General features: G+C 36.8%; 2 protein-coding genes across 4 annotated transcripts; one reads left to right on the top strand and one right to left on the bottom strand.

Moving 5' to 3' along the window:
* Positions 1-374: 374 nt before the first annotated feature.
* On the top strand, positions 375-5,874 carry LOC133302844 (receptor-like protein EIX2). Of its 3 annotated transcripts, XR_009750392.1 has the most exons (4): positions 381-503; positions 623-874; positions 1,207-3,916; positions 5,537-5,874. XR_009750392.1 is itself a non-coding variant. In XM_061502663.1 (3 exons), exons 1-3 carry the CDS (start codon positions 402-404, stop codon positions 3,850-3,852), a joined length of 3,000 nt encoding a protein of 999 aa, XP_061358647.1. In that variant the 5' UTR covers positions 381-401; the 3' UTR covers positions 3,853-4,051. The 3 variants fall into 3 exon arrangements, 1 of the variants encoding a protein (XP_061358647.1); XR_009750393.1 differs by having other exon boundaries at positions 375-503; positions 623-3,916; XM_061502663.1 differs by lacking the exon at positions 5,537-5,874 and having other exon boundaries at positions 1,207-4,051.
* A 1,492-nt stretch (positions 5,875-7,366) lies between these two features.
* On the bottom strand, positions 7,367-8,064 carry LOC133302838 (uncharacterized). The gene is made up of 2 exons (XM_061502659.1): positions 8,026-8,064; positions 7,367-7,723 (listed from the first exon to the last, which is right to left on the bottom strand). Exons 1-2 carry the CDS (start codon positions 8,062-8,064, stop codon positions 7,367-7,369), a joined length of 396 nt encoding a protein of 131 aa, XP_061358643.1.
* Between the last annotated feature and the right edge of the window lie 7,892 nt (positions 8,065-15,956).

The raw sequence follows: 15,956 nt of genomic DNA on the forward strand, positions 1-15,956 counted from the left end.
TATATATTTAGTACTTTGTAATTATTCCTTTATTAAATGTTCAGTACTTTTGTAATATATTCCTTTATTAAAAAAAGTTGAAAAATAAATATAACTAGGTGAGTGACATCTTTTACTTTACTAAATGATGTATTTAGTGTTCAGTACGCAGGAGTCCCTAAGATTTTCTTCAATCTCATAACAATGTGGAAATATGGAAATCAGAATATCTTGATATCAACAGCAATTATATATATGAAGAAACTAGAAACTTTTACAAGTCAATTTTGTTTTTTGTTTTTTTTACTATAGACCTTTCTAAGTCGTCAATCGTCATAGTCACGTTCTTCTTTTTATATATATATATGGCTAGTGGCAACGCAAATCCTAACCAGTATCAATCTAATATTTCATCACTTGTTATGAGAACAATGTTAATGATGAATCCAGTTTGTTTAAAATTCGTTCAAGCCATATTTATGGTGTGTTTGGTGTTGCAGGTGAACCTTTTTTTTGCGAAAGAGGTAAGTTGCAAACAAAGTGATTTTGTGGATTTCATCACTTGTCATGAATGATGAATTCAGTTTGTTTGATATTTCCTTGAAACCATATATATATATTTATGGTGTGTTTGGTGTTTCAGGTTGACCTTGTTCCTTCGAAAGTGGTTAGGTGCGTAGAAAGGGAGAGGGAAGCACTACTTCAGTTCAAGGGTGGGCTTGTGGATAAGTATGGCATGATGTCATCATGGAAGAGTGCAGATTGTTGCCAATGGAAGGGAATTCGTTGTAGCAAGCTTACTGGCCATATCTTAATGCTCGATCTTCATGGAGAGAGTCTCATGATATCTTCAATGGAGAGTTCGATGAATCAGTCTCACAACTTTATATCAGCGGTAAGATCCACAAGTCGTTGATGGAGTTGCAACAATTAAAGTATTTGAACCTCAGTTCGAATTCTTTTAAAGACAGCCATATCCCAAATTTCTTTGGTTCTCTGACCAACTTGAGATACCTTGATCTGTCATTTTGTGATTTTGGAGGAAACATTCCAAGTCAATTGGGATTTCTTTCACATTTGAAATACTTAAATCTTGGCGGAAATACCTTGGAGGGTTCAATCCCTTATCAACTCGGAAATCTCTCCAAGTTGCAATATCTTGATCTCATTGGCAATTATTTAGAAGGAAAAATACCATCTCAGCTTTGGAACCTTTCAAACTTGCAGAAGATTTATCTTGGAGGATATGGTAGTTCTCTCAAAATTGACGATGGTAATCACGCCAGAGGTCAGTGGCTGTCTAATCTCACTTCTTTAATCCATCTTCACTTGGTTGGAATATCTAATCTTAATAGTTCTTATAGTTGGATGCAAATGATTGGTAAGCTACCAAAACTAAGAGAACTAAATTTGATTAAATGTGGCCTTTCTGATCATTTTATCCATTCACCGAGTCCTTCCAGATTCAACTCTTCTTCTTCCCTTTCCGTCATTGATCTCTCTCAGAACACCTTCACGTCATCCATTATATTCCAGTGGGTGTCAAATATCAGCTCCAACCTTGTTGAGCTTGACCTTAGTGAAAACCTCTTGGAGGATTCCCCATCAAATCATTTTGGCATAGCAATGAATTCTCTTGAGAAACTTGACCTCTCCGGCAATAGTCTCAAGGGTGGGGTTGTGAAATCCTTCATGAATATATGCACCTTACGTTCTTTAGACCTGTCTGAAAATAATTTCACTGAAGACCTTCCGTCAATTCTTCATAACTTGTCTAGTGGTTGTGTTGTGTACTCACTACAAGAGTTGAATCTGGGATATAATCAAATCACTGGTTTGTTACCGGACCTTTCAATATTCTCATCTTTGAAAACATTGGATCTTTCTAGTAATCGATTAAGTGGAAAGATACCTGAAGGGAGCATATTGCCATCTCAGTTGGAGTCTTTGTCAATCAGTTCAAACTCATTAGAAGGCGGAGTTCCAAAATCATTCGGGAATGCATGTTCTTTGAGCTCATTGGACCTGTCCATTAACAATTTGAGTGAAGAGCTTCCAATGATAATCCATCAATTGTCTGGATGTGCTAGATACTCACTGCAAAAATTGGGTCTAAGCACGAATCAAATCAATGGCACACTTCCTAATTTCTCGATATTTTCATCTTTAAAAGAATTATATCTTGATGAAAATAGGCTGAATGGGAAGATTCGTGAAGATATTCGATTTCCGATTGACCTTGAAACACTGGATATACATTCAAATGCTTTGGAAGGGGTGATCACTGAATCTCATTTTGCCAATATGTCTAAGTTAATGTCCTTGACGTTATCTGACAACTCATTGGTTGTGGCATTTAGCCAAAATTGGGTGCCATCTTTTCAACTAAGAGAAATATGGTTGAGATCTTGCAAGTTAGGTCCAACATTTCCCAAATGGTTGCAGACACAAAATTACATCGCAAATCTTGATATTTCTAATTGTGGAATATCAGATGTTGTTCCAGAGTGGTTTTGGGCTAAGATTGCATCACCGGACCTAGCAACCATGAATATTTCATACAACAATCTCAAAGGTGTAATTCCAAATGTTCCAGTAAACAATACTCCAAGTTCTTTAAATCTTGCGTCAAATCAATTTGAAGGTCCTATTCCACCATTTCTACGAGATTCTGTATCTCTTGATTTGTCCGAAAATAAATTCTCAGATTCTCGTTGGTTTTTATGTGCTAATAATGGTTCAACTGAAACTTTAGCCCAATTAGACCTTTCAAGCAATCAGTTATCCGGAAAAATTCCGCATTGTTGGAGCTATTTCAAGTCATTAGTACATCTAGATTTGAGTCACAATAATTTTTCAGGAAAGATTCCTAGTTCAATGGGATCACTTCTTGAACTTGAAGCATTGCTATTGAGAAACAATAGCTTAACAGAGGGGATCCCTTTCTCCTTGAGGAGTTGCACAAAGTTAGTAATGCTAGATGTGGCGGAAAATAGATTGTCAAGGCCTATTCCTTCTTGGATTGGGAGCAAATTTCAAGAGTTGCAAATTTTAAGCTTAAGAAGGAATCACTTTTGTGGAAGTTTACCATTGCAACTTTGTTATCTAAAAAGCATTCAGCTCTTAGATCTCTCATTGAACAACTTATCTGGACAAATTCCCAAATGCTTCAAAAATTTTACTTCAATGGCTCAGAAGACTTCCTCAGGACATTATCTGTATTATAATATTGAAACTAATCATGAGTTTAACTCTATGCCATACTCCTTGAATGCAATCTTGACGTGGAAAGGTTCGGAACAAATGTTCAAGAATAATGGGTCATTTCTTTTAAAAAGCATTGATCTCTCGAGCAATCACTTTTCAGAAGAAATTCCAATAGAAATAGTGAATTTGTTTGATTTGGTTTCACTGAATTTGTCAGGGAACAATTTGACAGGGGAAATTCCTTCAAATATTGGAAGGCTAACATCACTTGAATTCCTTGATTTGTCAAGAAACCAAATTTCAGGTTCAATCCCTTCTAGTCTTGCTCGAATTGATCGGCTTACCATGTTAGATTTGTCTCATAACCATCTATCTGGGGAAATTCCGATCAGCACACAATTACAGAGCTTTGATGCCTCAAGTTATGAAGATAATCTTGATCTTTGTGGGAAGCCACTTGACAAGTTGTGTAATATTGAAGCGGAGCCACCGAAGGAACCAATTGTTAAATCTGAGGATGAGGATGAGGATTTGCTTGTTAGTCGTGGATTTTATGTGAGCATGGCATTTGGATTTGTTATAGGCTTTTGGGGAATTTTCGGCTCAATTTTGGTCAGCCGTTCTTTGCGACATGCTTATTTCAGGTTATTGAAACAATTTAACTGACAATATTTATGTCATGATAGCTGTGAAAGTTGCCAAATACAAGAGGTGGCTCGAAGGCTAGCTGGTAATAATATTTTAGCCTTCTCACATGTACTTGCCTTTGTTTTCCACATTAAATAGTAGTGTATATATGGACACAACAAAAAACACAAAAAAATACTACCTTCAAAGTGTGTGTGTGTGTTTTTTTTTTTTTTTTTTTTTTGGAGGGGATTAAAACATTTAACTTCAAATAAAACTATCTTTTTTTATCCAAAAAAATAAAAAATAAATTTATCCAAAAAAATAAAAAATAAAACTATCTTTTAACGTAAGACAAACTTACATAATAAAATTTTTATTGTAATTCCATGATCTTGAATATGTTGTTTATAAAGTTCATATTTTAATAAAATATTTTATTTTGCACTTACATTTACTAATATTTTAACATATCATTATTTATTACCATTCTAATGATTGAATAAAATTTTTAGTGGGTATGAGAGTACAAGCTCATTTATAGTGGCACTGCATATAAATTAAACAAATGTTTTTACTTGCTATTAGATTTCGGAAAACAAACATTTATTTTCTAGATCTTTTCGTCTCCTAATTGGTAAGTTGATCCTCCAATATTCTATTATCTCTCGTTTGTACTCAATCTCTTTTTTTTTTTTAGAAATATTCCAATCGGTTCATTGCTTCGCAACTAATCCGATTCGGGTTTGTACTCAATCTCTGAATTAGTTGTTTTCCTCCATTTATGTATTGGCTTTTTTTCTACGAGCCTTCTATTCTGTGTGCTATTAGTATGTTTTAAAGTGAGTGAATTGTACGTCTGGGTGAAGAATACCCAACCTAAATCTTCTATTTTCTACCCTTACATGCACCTATTCTCAATCTCAATTTATTTCTAAAAAACATTATAAAACTGAATTTTTTTTTTAATCAATGTTAAGACCGTGATTTTCAAGTGAAAGTTTATATACTTCTTAGGTTTTTTTTTTGTTCTTTTTCTCGCAATATTTTATTACTTTTCATTTGGGTTCTTGTATGCTTTTGCAGTATGTTATCCCCGAATTTTATATTTGGGCTTCCAAAAACAGACGTAGTTACTTGTTGTAATTTCAGAAATTATTATTTATTTATCTGGAATGACAGTGTGTTCTATGTTTAAAGTAACATCTCTTTTTTGGACATTACAGGGAATCGAACCGCACACTTAATACACCCTAAACACACCCAACACTACTAGGCTATCCCTAGTGGTGCAAAGTAACATCTCTAAAATGGTATTAGAAACTCATTTGAGAAATGAATTAATTAGAAATCTAAAATGGTATCTATGTTTAATCTCTTTGAGTAAATGGATCCTAAAAATATTATTTCGAAATTGAATGGTTAAGTGCTTTTATGACTTATTACCTAAACGAATGTAAGATATGTTGCGCAATAGTGTATGTATTAAATAAAATAAAAATTAAGACTTTGTTAAATGTTTTTCTTATAAGCTGATCTTGATTTTTATTTATACGAACTTGATATTTTATTTTTATTATTTCAAATGCTTGGAATATATTAATGTTATTATTCTTTCTTTAAATAAGAATTTAGATTTATTTTTTTTGGAGCAAGTCAATCATAATTTCATTTCTTTTACCAAGTTTGGGAGACTAACACACTTTCTTTTGTTAATTTTCAGACTTTGGCGATCATATTCCCCTCGTATCAATATTTAAGTTAGTAGATCTCTTGTCAAGACAAGTCTTCTGTGTGGAATAAGCTTGAACCCAGTGTTGTTTCATAGTTTGCAGATTTAGTTACTTTAGGGATATCCTTTGTTCTTGCATGTTTTGATTGTTTGAGGGAAAAGTGTATGTCATTCTAAAGGACGTAAATTTGTGTTATTTTAAGAGAGAGAAAAATATAGATAAAGGAAAGAGAGTTGCCAAAAAAAAAGATGTGAACCCCACCTCTTTGTGAGAGTGAAATGACACAAATTATATCATTTAAAAAGATAAACATTTTTCCCATTGTTTAAAGGTGTTATTTATTATTGTAAGTTTCATTACGGTTGTTTGAAGCCGTATATTTGGATATATTAAAGTCATGAACTTGGTCAAAGCATTGTGATTTTATCAAAGTTTTCATTGAAAATAAATTATTATATATATAGAAAAAAGTTATATTTACAAAAATTTTGTTTACAAACTTTTACAAATTATATTATGTCTTACCGGTAATACACTCTAGAGTAGAGTATCAACGGTGAGACATAATGTAATTTGTAAATTTGTAAAAAAAAAATTTGTCAATATAACCCTACTCATATATATAATTATCAATTTGCTTTTATGCATGCCAAATTATGGTCCATGATTACTTCTAATAATTTTCACAAAAGTTTGAAACTGATTTTTCACATGATTGATATATCGTTATAAGTTATTACAAGTTTCACCCTTAATGTGTGTAAGACCCGCACTCTTAAAAAAAATGATAAAATCTGAAAACAATAAATAAAACAAAAATCCCAAATGAATGAAATATAAAGAAAGAAGACAGCTCCTGCCTATTCACTCTACTAGCCGAAAAATTCATCTCTTCCTCACCTTCGTATTATCATCATCTTTATCTACCAAAATCTCTTGTTTCATTCCCACTATAACTACAAAACCCATCTTCTCCCTTTCACCTTCTCACCTCTTCTTTTCGACCATGAAGACTGGGTTGTTAAACCAATTCAACTTTGAGGTGGTTAAAGCTAACTACTCCTAATAATCGTATCTCGAACGAAACGCAGTCTTAGGAATATCCTCCGGCTTAACCCGGATTTGATGATATCCAGACCGAAGATCAATCTTTGAGTACACGCAAGCACCCCTGAGCTGATCCAAAAGATCATCTATATGTGGAAGGGAATACTTGTTTTTGATTGTCACCTTGTTCATCTACCTATAATCGGTGCACAATCGCATGCTTCCATATTTCTTTTTGACAAATATGACCGGTGCTCCCCACGGAGACACCCTAGGTCGAATAAAATTCTTTGTGAAAAGATCCTCAATATGCTTCTTCAATTCCGCTAACTCAAGTGGAGACATTTGGTATGGAGCTAATGAAATAAACCCCACACCAGGTAAAAAATCAACGGAGAACTCTATCTCCCGTTATGGAGAAAACTCAGGAATCTCCTCAGGAAATACCTCAAGGAATTCCCTCACCAAAAGAATGTCATAATATCCTCTTGTGTCCCACTCACCAAACCTCCCAACATGACATAGCCATATGCCCCTACTCTCAAGGCCTTCCTAGCCTGAAGCACTGATAAATAAGGAGAAGAACTGGTAGTGGAATCACAGTGAGACATCACCATTTTTTTTGCACAACAATCAATCATCATACAATTCTTGGACAACCAATCCATACCCAAAATGATTTCTAAGTTGACTATGGGTAGACAAATGAGATCAGCTACGTAATCTCGGTCATCCAACTGAAATTTCACATCTCGGTACATAGATGAAGCGTCCTATTTCTCCCCAGTAACAGCAGTAACCCGCAAAGATGGAGAAAGCATAGAAATTGGCAACTTAAGCCCCGCAGCAATCGGGTCTGTAATGAAAGAGTGCATGGTCCCGGAATCAAACAACACATCTACGTCACAACCACCAGTAGAAACAGTACCTCTCACAAGGTTCGGAGTTTTATTCGACTGCTGGCGATCAAGAGTGTACACACGGCCTGTAACCGATGGCACGATTGGTGTAGCTGTAAGTGGAACAGGAACCATCTGTAGAGGGGCCGCCTGAACTGTTGTAGTCCTAGCAACTGGTGAGGAACAATCGCTGGCATAGTGGCCCTCTTTGCCACAATTGAAGCAAATAACCTAGCCGATGGAACAAGGCCCAACATGTGATCTCTCACACCCGGTACATCTGGGAATGGTGGAAGGTCTAGTTGTACTCCCTTGCTGAGTAGATGTCCTCTTGAACTGGTTAGGTGACTGCATGGCATATAACTACTTTCTTTTGCATTTTCCCCCAAATCTCCGTGTTCGTGTTGAAGATTTTGACACAAATAAAAATTCGTGTTGTATTCGTGTTGGCGTATTTGTGTCGTGTCAACCAGTTTTGACACCCCTAATCCTGTGGACTTGACCCTGAGTGACTCATCACCTTATCCTATCACCTCTTCCCCTTTGGATCCTTCATCAGAAGCTCTTCCCATTGCCCAAAGAAAATGTATACGTACTACTCGTAACCTTTATCCTCTTTATACCTTTTTAAGCTATGATCGTCTTTTTATTCCTCGTTACACCTTTGTTTCTAGTCTTTCTTATGTTTCTATTCCTAAGACCACAGGTGAAACACTTTCCTATCCAGGGTGGCGCCAAGCGATGCTTGATGAGATGACTGCTCTTCATTCCAATGGCAATTGGGATCTTATTCCTACTCCTCCAGAGAAGTCTATTATTGGTTGTCGGTGGGTCTTTACTGTCAAGGTTGGACCTAATGGCCATGTTGACCATCTCAAGGCGCGCTTAGTCGCCAAAGGTTTTACTCAGATCTTAGTCTTGACTATAGTGACACATTCTCTCATGTCGCTAAGATGGCTTCTGTTCGCATGTTTCTTGCTCTCGTTGTTGTTCGTCACTGGCCACTCCTTCAACTAGAGATTAAAAATGTTTTTCTTCATGGTGATTTACAAGAAGAGGTTTACATGGAGCAACCACCTTCGTAAGTCCTCATATGGCCTCAAGCAATCTCCTCGGGCATGGTTCAAGCTTTTCAGTTCTGTCGTTCAGGCTTTTGGCTTAACCCGCAGTAAGGTCGATCATTCTGTGTTTTATGGGTTCACATCTCCAGATAAGTGCATCTATTTGTTTGTCTATGTCGATGACATTATTCTCACTGGGAGTGATCAAGATGGGATTCGCCAGTTAAAACAGTATTTGTTCAGTCAATTTCAAACAAAGGATCTTGGTAAGCTTCATTACTTCCTAAGGATTGAGGTGGCATAGTCTAAACAGGGCATTTCTATCTGTCAAAGGAAATACGCCTTAGATATCCTAGAGGAGACTAGTATGTTGGGATGTAAGCCAGTTGATACTCCCATGGACCCTACTATCAAATTATTGCCCGGACAGGGGGAGCTATTATTTCATCCTGGACGTTAATGAAGATTGATTGGGAAGCTCAATTATCTCACTATGACTAGGTCAGACACTTCTTTTGCTGTTAGTATGGCTAGTCAGTTCCTTGAATCTCTTTGTGATTCTCATTGGGATGCTGTTGTGAGGATCCTCCAGTACATCAAAGGAGCACCAGGGAAATGTTTATTATATTCAGATCAGGGAAATACAGAAATTTGTGGTTATTCAGATGCTGATTGGGCAAGATCACACTCAGACAGGCACTCTACTTCAGGCTATTGTGTTTTCTTTGGAGGAAACCTAATTTCTTGGAAAAGTAAGAAACAAACTGTCGTTGCCCGGTCTAGTGCAGAGGTCGAATATCGTGCAATGAGAGTTGCTACCTGTGAGCTAATCTGGTTAAAACAGTTGATTCAGGAGCTCCATCTTTGTGAACAGAAACAACCCATGACATCATTTGTGACAATCAAGCTGCACTACATATATCATCTAATCCTGTATTTCATGAGAGAACCAAACATATAAAGATTGATTGTCACTTCATTCGAGAAAAGATTCGGTCAGGAGAAATTAAAACGGCATTTGTCAACTCCAATGATCAACTCGCAGATGTCTTCACTAAAGCTCTTAGAGGTCCTCGACTTGAATACATTTGTAACTAGTTGGGTGCTTACAATATATACGCACTAGCTTAAGGGGGAGTGTTAGAATAGTTGTTCAGTGTATATAATAGAATAGTCCCACATCTTGTGGGCTTAGCCCATTAGATCATTTAGTCTCTTTAAATAGAGAGCTATTGTACAGTTGTAACACACAATTATTCAATCTAAGTCTTATTCAATCTCAATTGCTACCTTCCTTAGACATGTTAGCCACTGGAAGCAACCCAAGATGTTTACAAACTGAAACAAATGGTGAAATCATCACGTAGAGCAACGGTTTTGAAAATTATCATTAAATCAATTGTAAAGTGGAGGTTGTGAGGTAAACAAAGATGATGTAATAGAGCAAGTTTCACTAGAAGGAAAATCAAAATAAACAAGAGTGAATTTTTGTAAGTTTTCTGAGATGGTAGCTGCTTAGCATCTCTCCAGAACGAGGATAGTTGGTATGGACAAAAGGAATGGATAAACAAAGGCAAGATATGGCTTCGAGATCAAAGTCAATCATACTTACAGAGAGTAAAAAATGTACCCATCCTATAAACTTATTATCAGGCAGTATGCAGTGGCAATCACAAAAGATGATTATCAGATGTTGTAAATAGTAATTATGTAGTCATTTATTAGTAATTATGTAGTCATTTATTTGTATTTATTTAGTTCGTTACTTGTATATTGGGCCAAGCCCATTAGGTCAAAATTAGGTCAAGAAGTCTCTATAAATAGAGACCCCTATGTACAGATTCAAATACAATTCAATAATATTTCAAATACCCTTTTCTTTCAAGTTGGTATCAGAGCTCTCGATCCAGAGGGCTCTGCTTCCGCAATTACCTCCGTTAAAACAGAAACCTTCTTTCTTAGCCTCTTTCCGCCATTAGCCACCACCGGAAAATTTTTCCGGTGGACCTTTTGGACCAAGAGGACCAGTTTTCAAATCATTTTTCTCTGATCTATCAGCTTACGGACGTGTTATAATCGTTTGACGACCGGATCTTCCCAAAACAACACAAGGCCGCTACTGTTCATCGCGTTTTGGACACTTTTCCAGCGACTTTTCAACTCCGACCGGCCACAGAAAGGTTCGAGACCGTCGGACGACCTCCCTGCAGAAATTTCAGCTCCGGCGGCCGCGGCACGCGCTCTCACGCGCCGCCACACTCCCGACGAGTGAGGACCACTCGCAGACACCTCCACCGGCGCGTGGGACACTTTTTCCAGCTCAGGCCAAAAAGTTTTGTGATCTTCTTCTCATCCTCTTTCTGGATCTGTGCTCCTCTCTTTGATCGGACATCGTTTGATATTTATTTGTGATTTTTTGGCTTCTTGGAGCTTTTCTTTAACCATTTTCTGTGCAGTATGGCCTCTTCTCAAAGGAGTTCTTTTTTAAAATTTTATGATGGTACCTCTTCTAGACCTAAGAAAGATGACCGATGATGTTCTTATTGTAAAAGAATAGGTCATATCAAGGATTTATGCTTTTGCCTTTATGGAAAGCAAACTGTCTTAGAAAAGATGGCGAGGATGCGTGGTCAAGCGCATTTTACTTCTTCTGAAATAACCCCTGCACCTAATGAGACCCAATCTGCATTTCGTTCAGATGAGTTGGAACGACTCCGAACCATTCTTGATTATCTGAGTAAGCCATCTGATACTAGTGCTTTGGCTATGACTGGTATGAGCTCCGAAACTCATTCTTTCATTTCTTCATGTAATGATTTTAAATATTCTTGGGTTGTTGATTCTGGTGCTACTGATCATATGGCTTGTTGTGCTGACTCTTTTATTTCTTATCATCCTACCATTGGAACTCATACAATATCCATAGCTGATGGCTCACATACATCAGTTGCGGGTTCTGGTGACATAAACTTACAACAGTCCTTACATCTTAAGGATGTTCTTCATGTTCCTAAACTCTCCACGAATCTTCTTTCTATTCACAAAATTACAAAAGATTTGAATTGTACTGTAACCTTCTTCCCTACCCATTGTGTTTTTCAGGATCTCGCCACGGGGAAGACGATTGGTAGTGCTAAAGAGCAAGGTGGGTTGTACTATCTGGTGTCACAATCTCCCACAAATAAAGTAACAGATCACACCTTCATGTCTCATGGTCAATCAACTGCTGATTCTTTAATTTGGCTGCATCATAAGCGTTTGGGTCATCCTCCATTTAGTTTACTCAAATCTTTATTTTCGTCATTGTTTTTGTCTAAGTCTGTTGAGTCTTTTCATTGTGATGTTTGTTAATTTGCTAAGCATCATCATGTGTCTTTTCCTTCTAGTATTACTAAGAGTGTTGAACCTTTTGATCTTATTCATTCTGATGTTTGGGGTCCTTCTAAGGTCCCTCATTCTTCTGGAAATAAATGGTTTGTTTCTTTTATTGATGATTGCACTCGTGTAACTTGGGTTTTCTTAATGCGTGAAAAGTCTGAGGTACCACAATTGTTCTTTCAATTTTATAAAATGATTGAAACTCAATTTTGTAAAAAAATCAAAAGACTAAGGACAGATAATGGTACTGAATATGTCAATCACTCTTTTTCCCAATTTATACAAAATCAAGGTATGATTCATGAACTTACTTGTGTAGACACCCCTCAACAAAATAGGGTTGCTGAAAGGAAAAATCGTCACCTTCTTGAAGTTTCTCGTGCCTTACTGTTTCAAACACATGTACCCAAATGTTATTGGGGAGATGCCATTCTTACTGCAGCGTTCTTGATCAATCGTCTACCCACTCGGGTTCTCGATCATGTAAGTCCTATTCACTCCATGACTTCTTTTTTTCCTTCTGTTCCAACTTTGCAAAGTCTTCCTCCTCGAGTGTTTGGGTGTGTTGTCTTTGTTCATATTCATAAACAGCATCGCAGTAAGTTGGATCCTAGGGCTCTTAAATGTGTCTTCCTTGGATATGCTCCTGATAAGAAGGGCTATAAGTGTTATCACCCTGGAAGTCGAAATTTTTTGTTTCTATGGATGTTACATTTCAGGAATCTGAGTCCTTTTTCCAAGGTCCTCATCTTCAGGGGGAGAATAATTCACCAGAAGACTCATCACCTTCCTTCTTTGAAACTTCGGTGTCTACTCCTTCACCTGTGCCAGTGTATCCTCCTCTTGTGTCTGTTCCTCCTGTGTCTGATCCTCTTGTGAGTAATCCTCCTGTGACTGATTTTCCTGTGATTGATACATCAAGTACACCAGAGATACGGAAGGTTATGACACCTGAAAGAAGGAAACAGCCCACATTGTCTCAGCAGCAACCTCAATCGTCTGAACCACTGGTAAGTCCTGAATCTCATATTTTTGATCATGATGTTAATACTTCTGATGACTTACCCATTACTACTGATTCTGATGATTTACCCATTGCTCTTAGAAAAGGAAAAAGAGCTTGTCCCAAGAAATCATGTCCCTCTTGTACTCAATACCCTATCTCTCATTTTGTTTCCTCTGCTAATCTGTCTGTGCAGCACAAAAGCTTTGTTTCAGCACTAGACTCTATTGCAATCCCAAAATCAGTACGTGAAGCCTTGAAAGATGGGAATTGGGCTCAAGCCATGCAAGAGAAGATGAATGCATTGGAGAAAAATAAAACATGGGAGGTTATTGATAGACCTACTGGAAAGAAAGCAGTAGGGTGCATATGAGTTTATGCCCTGAAATATAATTCTGATGGAACTCTTGAGAGATACAAAGCTCGATTAGTTGCCAAAGGTTACTCTCAAACCTATGGCATTGATTATGAAGAAACATTTGTTCCAGTTGCAAAGATGAATACGGTGAGAGTTTTGTTATCCCTTGCTGCCCATTACAATTGGGATATAAACCAATTTGATGTGAAGAATGCTTTCCTCAATGGTGAGTTAGAAGAAGAAGTCTACATGGAAATTCCGCCTGGTTTTGATTCTGTGAAGGGAGAAAATAAAGTTTGTAAATTAAAAAAGTCCTTGTATGGATTGAAGCAGTCACCTCGTGCCTGGTTTGGAAAGTTTACTAAGGTTATGATGACCTTAGGATATAAACAAAGTCAAGGAGATCACACTCTTTTTTTCAAGCACTCCCAAAATGGGAAGCTTACTGTGCTCCTTGTATATGTTGATGATATTATTATCACAGGTGATGATTTTGTGGAGAGACAGATTCTGCAAACACGGCTTGCCTCTGAGTTTGAAGTCAAAGACCTTGGGAAACTGAGATATTTCCTAGGGATAGAAGTAGCTCATTCGAGCAAAAGAATCTTTATCAGCCAGAGGAAATATGTTCTTGATCTTCTCAAAGAAGCAGGAAATCTCGGGTGTAAACCCTCTAATACTCCTATTGAGCAGAATCACAAGATGGGCTATGAAGAGGAGAGTCCTCCAGTTGATAAAGGACAATATCAACGGCTAGTTGGGAAATTGATATATTTGGCCCATACTAGACCAGACTTAGCTTATGTTGTTAGTGTTGTCAGTCAGTTTATGCACGATCCAAAGGAGAAACATATGCAGGCAGTAGAGAGAATTCTTCAGTATCTGAAAGGTACTCCTGGTAAAGGGTTGTTATTCCGACGTGATGGCAATCTATCTTTAGAAGTCTACACAGATGCTGATTATGCTGGATCCGTGACTGACCGTCGTTCTACCACTGGTTATTGCATGTTTCTTTGTGGTAACTTGGTGACATGGAGAAGTAAGAAACAAGATGTGGTCGCCAGATCAAGTGCAGAAGCTGAATTTCGAGCTATGGCTCAAGGCATTTGTGAGTTACTGTGGCTGAAAATTGTACTTGATGATCTAAAAATAAAATGTGAGGGACCTATGAAGCTGCTATGTGATAATAAGTCCGCTATTTGTATAGCTCATAATCCAGTTCAACATGATCGGACTAAACATATTGAGGTCGACCGCCATTTCATCAAAGAGAAACTTGATAGCGGGTTGATTACCACTCCATACATTCCCACTGGGCGTCAATTAGCTGATCTATTGACAAAAAGGCTTCCTTTAGATAGATTTCAAGAACTTGCTAGCAAGCTGGGAATGATAAATATCTATTCCTCAGCTTGAGGGGGAGTGTTGTAAATAGTAATTATGTAGTCATTTATTAGTAATTATGTAGTCATTTATTAGTAATTATGTAGTCATTTATTTATATTTATTTAGTCCGTTACTTGTATATTGGGCCAAGTCCATTAGGTCAAAATTAGGTCAAGAAGTCTCTATAAATAGAGACCCCTATGTACAGATTCAAATACAATTCAATAATATTTCAAATACCCTTTTCTTTCAAGTTCAGATTATCAAGAGATACATGTGTTGATTTAAGATCACTTATCCATATTGAAAAGAAATTTTACTTCATGGTCCTTGAATTTCTTAATCGATTCTACAAAATAAGAGTAAATTAATGTAAGGACAATACATTCTATTTTTGTATCCACTAAAGGACTAAAAGGACAACATATTATCACATTGATGTCATACCTAATTAGCTTCCTACTATTTTATGCATTGATCAACACAGATTGCAAGGAATTATCCAGATAAATGATTAGTAGTGTTAGTGTCTAGACGTACAAGATACTTGGAAAAATTGAGATTGTTCTCTGTTTTTTAAAAAGCTCACAATCAAGTCTGAAAGAGCTGTTTCGAAAGTATATTCCTCAGGAAGCTCCAGTAGCAGATCAGTTTCTGGGTTCCAATCCCACATATTCTGCATTTCAAACAGAATCATTAGAGCATCAAGGAAACAAATGGGCAAGTAGAGTAAATAATCTGCACAGCATTATTATAACCCCATCTGCCCTATAATAGGGATTTGGAGCAAAGAGAGAAGGGAACTTTAGTGTTTGAACAAACTTTACAAGCAGAGCAAATAATCTATATAGTTCAGCTAATTGAGTAATCAAATGAGCACGTAGTTGTATAAATTGAAAGAAAATAATGAAGAAGAAAGCGTTTGGGTCATGTATGGAGCTTGACATGCAGAAGGGGGAGTAAAACCAAAGAAATGGAACTACAAGTTGATTTTGCCATTCTGAATTGTGTAAATAAATCAAGCACCGAAAGTTCAAACTCCAAGAGACCCCAAAAAGGAAATTCATCTTCCTATTACAGTTGAAAGAACATGCAAGTGCAAGCAAGCTCAGGACAAACAATAATATGTAGACCAAAGAATGTGCACACACACAGATATTTTCCCATAATGAAAATGTATTCCTATTTTCTATTCTTGCTTGGTACACCAACCTAGTATTTGCTGTTGAGTTAACCAAAAATCCAATTATTTTCCAATTTCTTGTTTGTTTCCATCAA

Source organism: Gastrolobium bilobum, unplaced genomic scaffold (assembly GCF_033153095.1).
Source record: "Gastrolobium bilobum isolate Gb01-03AN ecotype WA unplaced genomic scaffold, APGP_CSIRO_Gbil_v1 utg23253, whole genome shotgun sequence".
Lineage (NCBI taxonomy): Eukaryota > Viridiplantae > Streptophyta > Magnoliopsida > Fabales > Fabaceae > Gastrolobium > Gastrolobium bilobum.

Bases quoted from the DNA above. Each gene is read 5' to 3' on its own strand.
- LOC133302844 (XM_061502663.1), top strand. From the start codon at position 402: ATGAGAACAATGTTAATGATGAATCCAGTTTGTTTAAAATTCGTTCAA. The intron at 504-622 runs GTAAGTTGCAAA...TTGGTGTTTCAG, and splicing joins ACCTTTTTTTTGCGAAAGAG to GTTGACCTTGTTCCTTCGAA. The intron at 875-1,206 runs GTAAGATCCACA...TCAAACTTGCAG, and splicing joins CTCACAACTTTATATCAGCG to AAGATTTATCTTGGAGGATA.
- LOC133302838 (XM_061502659.1), bottom strand. From the start codon at position 8,064: ATGGGAAGAGCTTCTGATGAAGGATCCAAAGGGGAAGAG. The intron at 7,724-8,025 runs GTGATAGGATAA...TCCATCGGCTAG, and splicing joins AAGGATCCAAAGGGGAAGAG to GTTATTTGCTTCAATTGTGG.